Genomic DNA, 3548 nt, shown 5'->3' with positions numbered 1-3548 from the left:
GGGGTGCGGGTCGCTGCCGTCGCCCCCAGGAGCTGCCCCCGCGGGGCCCGACCCCGGGCTGGGGGCCAGGGGCACTGGGCACAGCCCCGCGGCTCTGCCACGGAAGGCAGTTGGTGGCTCAGTTCCGAAGCCGCTTTCAAACTGCGGGGGTTCCACCGGGCGTCCAGTCCCACAGCCCCGCAGCGCCTGCCCCCGTGGCAGACAGCAGCAACGCGGACCCAGGCGCGAGGAACCGGCGCCGCCAGCACTCGGCGGCCTGGGCGCTCGCGAGAGCCCGAAGCGGCAGCAGGCCGTGGGTCCTGGCCGGCTCCTGCCTCCCCCCACATACCTGGCGAGGCAGGACCCTGCCGCTCCCCGCGGGCACACAAGCTTCCTCGCAGAGGCGCAGGCGGGAAGGGCACAGCCCACCCGACTGACCCCCATTCCCTCCCCAGGAGATCATCGACCTGACGGGCGAGGACACCCGCGGCGGCGCCGTGGCGTGCAGCAGCAGCGTTGTCATCGACCTGACGGGGGAAGACGAGGAGCCGCCCAGCCCAGCCCGCGCCCCCATGCAGACACCGCCCGCCGGGACGCAGACCGAGGCCCTGCCCGGCTTCCCTGCCACCATCAAGGATGAAGCGAAGACGCCCGCCTGCTCCACGGACTCGGACTGCAGCCCCACCACCTTCAACAGCGACTTGAGCTCCCTGGCCAGCCCCCTGCTCGAGTCTGACCGCTTCTCCCTCTCCCCCTCCCCCTCCCCCTCCAGCAGCGACAGCTGGGGGGCACCCACGGACCCTGGCTCCCCACCCCCAGCCGCCCCCACGCCCCCCCACTCCCTCGCCGCTAGCACCTCAAAGGCGCCCTCCAGGAAGCGGCCACGGCTGGCGGTGAAGCAGGAGCCCCCGGCATCCCCCACCCCACGCCTGGCCGACCCCAGCTGCCTGCACAAGCTGCGGTACTTCCGGAGGATGCCCGTGCACCACCTTCTGCGGGTGGCCAAGGATGAGGACAGCCGGGAGGTAACGGAGGGGGGGGGTGGTCCAGGATCCGGGTTCCCTCCATCCCCGGCTGCCCTTATCCCCATTCCCACCTTGTGCCCTGCCACACACCAAGGGCCCGCTGTTCCAGCAGAGGACGTGGCCCATCTCAAGCCGGAAGCTGGACCTGGTGCAGACCACGATGGAGGAGAGTTTCCCCGAGGGCACGCTGCAGTTCCTGACTGACTTTGTGACGCCCCGGCACTACCCACCCTGCACGATCGTGGCCCACCTGGTCCGGCAGATCCTGCTGGGCCCGCACCACTGGGGGATCCTCAAGGATGCCTACACGCTGCTCATGAAGATCCAGACGTATGTGACACCACTGCTGGGGCCAGCATCACTGCCCTTGGCTCCCGGCTGGTCCGAGAGCCCCCAGCACTGGCCACCTGTGGGTCGGGCTGCTGCCCAGGGAAGGGGGGTGTTCTTAGCAGGGGCCCTCAGGCCATTGGCAATAGGCGCCAGCAGCAAGGGGGCTCCAATGGCCAGGAGTCCTGCCCAGCAACCACATGTGTAAGCAGAGCCTGGGTGGTACATCCAGCACCAGGATCTGGGATGGGGCCGTCCAGGCTCCCCGAAAGGGGCTGCCATTGGGGGAAGAAATGCTGCAGCTGCCTCGAGCCTTTGCTGCAGCCCTGTTCGGGAAAGAGCTTTTCCAAGGCTCTGCTGAGTCAGGAGCTGGCGGTGTCCACACCCTCCCACAGCCAGGCCATCTGCACAGCCCGAGGAAAGCAGAGAGGGCAGGAGCAGGGGTAGCTCTGTGCTCCCCCAGGCAGCTCGGGGCCCTCACGGACTTGCCCTCTGTGTTAGGTTCCATCCAGCCAGCACTGTGAAGGACATGGGCTGGGATTGGCCGCTGCTCAGACACATCATGGAAGACGAGGTAGGGCCCAGCGTCCCTTCCCTCCAGGGCTGGGCTCTTGCTGGGGAGGGGAAGCAGCTGGCTGGCAGGTGGACAGGCAGAGCGTGGCTCCCTCTTCCATCCACGGAGCAGGCCAGGGTGGCAAGGTGCAGCCACGCTGGTGCCCTGGGCAGGCCCCCACCCCCACTGTCCCCTCCCCCACAGGAGAAGCCTCGTGGGCGCCTGCTGTTCCTGCAGTACGTGGTGCAGACGCTGGAAGACAATGCCCAGCTGAGCCTGCGGCTGCAGCACCCCTCCATGACCATTGCCAGGCAGGTGCTGTCCTGCGACCAGAGCTTTGGCAACATCAAGTAAGGAGCCCCCGCGCACTGGGCTGGGTGCTGCAAGCATAGGCCGGCACCTCCTGCAGGCCGAGAACGGGAGCTTGGGGTGTAGGGATTCCTAGATAGGAGTTTGGGGAGGGAACCTTCCAGCTGGGCTGTGGTTGGTATGCCTTGCAGGCCAGCCAGAGCAGGTTATCCAGGCAGCTGCTTGGCAGGGCACTGCTGGGCATGGGGGAACCCACACAGTGCTGGACCCCTAGCTCACAGGAGCAACCTACTGGGGTCCCATGTGGCCACCTGCAAAATCGCTCTGAGCCATGCCCCCGCAGGGAAGTGATTGGGTGGCTAGTGGCTGCCATCACCGGCGTCGGATTCTGCAGACCCCCAGAGCAGCAGAACACAGCGCCTGCCACCTCCGGTACCTCCAGGCTCCAGCACAGCAGCTGCTCACTCTTGCCGAGGCCCACGGAGCTGGGGGAGGAGGTTCCACCGGGACTCCTGGCTGAAAAGTAAGATGGGGCAGGATGGCCTCTTTGGGTCAGGGGTGTTACGCCAGTGGGAGATTGGAAGCATCTGAGGCTGCCCCAAGGGCTGTTATCTCCATGGACACTACAGCCCCCATCCCCAGACAGAAGGGTCCCTGGTGCAGCTGGGAGCCTGCCCAGCCCCAGAGGGAAACCCAGTGTGGCTAGGGGTCAGTTCTGGCTGGCAGCCAAGGGCAAGGAGGGTGCAAGCTCATCTGAGCCTCCCCCCCAAGCAGGGTCTTCCCCACCCCCAGGCCCTGGCTGTACCTCCAGTGGTGCCAGGCACAGCAGTGGCTTCTCACAGGACAGAGCTGAGGCTCCTGGATGCTGGGCCGTGCCCCCCACAGCCTGTGCAGGTCAGGGCAGTGTCGGCTTCACCCACAGGCTCTAGGGGAGGGGGGCGCAGGACCCCGCAGCTGCCCCCTCCCTGCCAGGCTGACTGGCATCCCTGGTGTAGGGTGGTGCTACTGCTGCAGCGGCTGCTGTCCATCGCAGTGGAGGTGGACCGCTCGCCTAACTGCAGTGCCCACAAGATCGCCGATGCCATCTTCCCCTCTGTGCTGAACATCCCACTGCGGAGCCAGAGGTGAGCGCTGCCTGTCCCCATGCCACTCCCAGCAAAGCTGGCCCAACCGCTAGGGTTCCTCTACCCCGCTTGGGGCAGGAAGTGGCACCGGGGGGGGCACTGGGCTCTTGCTGGGGAGGGGAAGCAGCTGGCTGACAGGTGGACAGGCAGAACGTGGCTCCTTCCATCCACGGAGCAGGCCAGGGTGGCAAGGTGCAGCCACACTGGTGCCCTGGGCAGGCACCGGGGGTG

At 67.2% G+C, this 3548-nt stretch overlaps 1 protein-coding gene across 1 annotated transcript in view; it reads left to right on the top strand.

Annotated features, from left to right (window-relative positions):
• The first annotated feature begins 419 nt into the window (after positions 1 to 419).
• The window catches only part of SIMC1 (SUMO interacting motifs containing 1), a 4482-nt gene continuing 1353 nt past the window's right edge, over positions 420 to 3548 (top strand). Inside the window, exons 1-6 of the mRNA XM_019506060.1 lie at positions 420 to 1004; positions 1117 to 1334; positions 1833 to 1905; positions 2089 to 2234; positions 2537 to 2716; positions 3189 to 3317. Of these exons, the coding sequence (XP_019361605.1) occupies positions 552 to 1004; positions 1117 to 1334; positions 1833 to 1905; positions 2089 to 2234; positions 2537 to 2716; positions 3189 to 3317 (1199 nt within the window). The 5' untranslated portion in view covers positions 420 to 551. The remainder of the gene's footprint in view (positions 1005 to 1116; positions 1335 to 1832; positions 1906 to 2088; positions 2235 to 2536; positions 2717 to 3188; positions 3318 to 3548) is intronic.

The sequence above is a fragment of the Gavialis gangeticus genome, unplaced genomic scaffold (assembly GCF_001723915.1).
Source record: "Gavialis gangeticus isolate Ggan-Ray unplaced genomic scaffold, GavGan_comp1, whole genome shotgun sequence".
NCBI classification, from domain to species: domain Eukaryota; kingdom Metazoa; phylum Chordata; order Crocodylia; family Gavialidae; genus Gavialis; species Gavialis gangeticus.
Note: the sequence above shows the minus strand (reverse complement) of the source record. Positions and strands in the feature narration are given on the sequence as shown.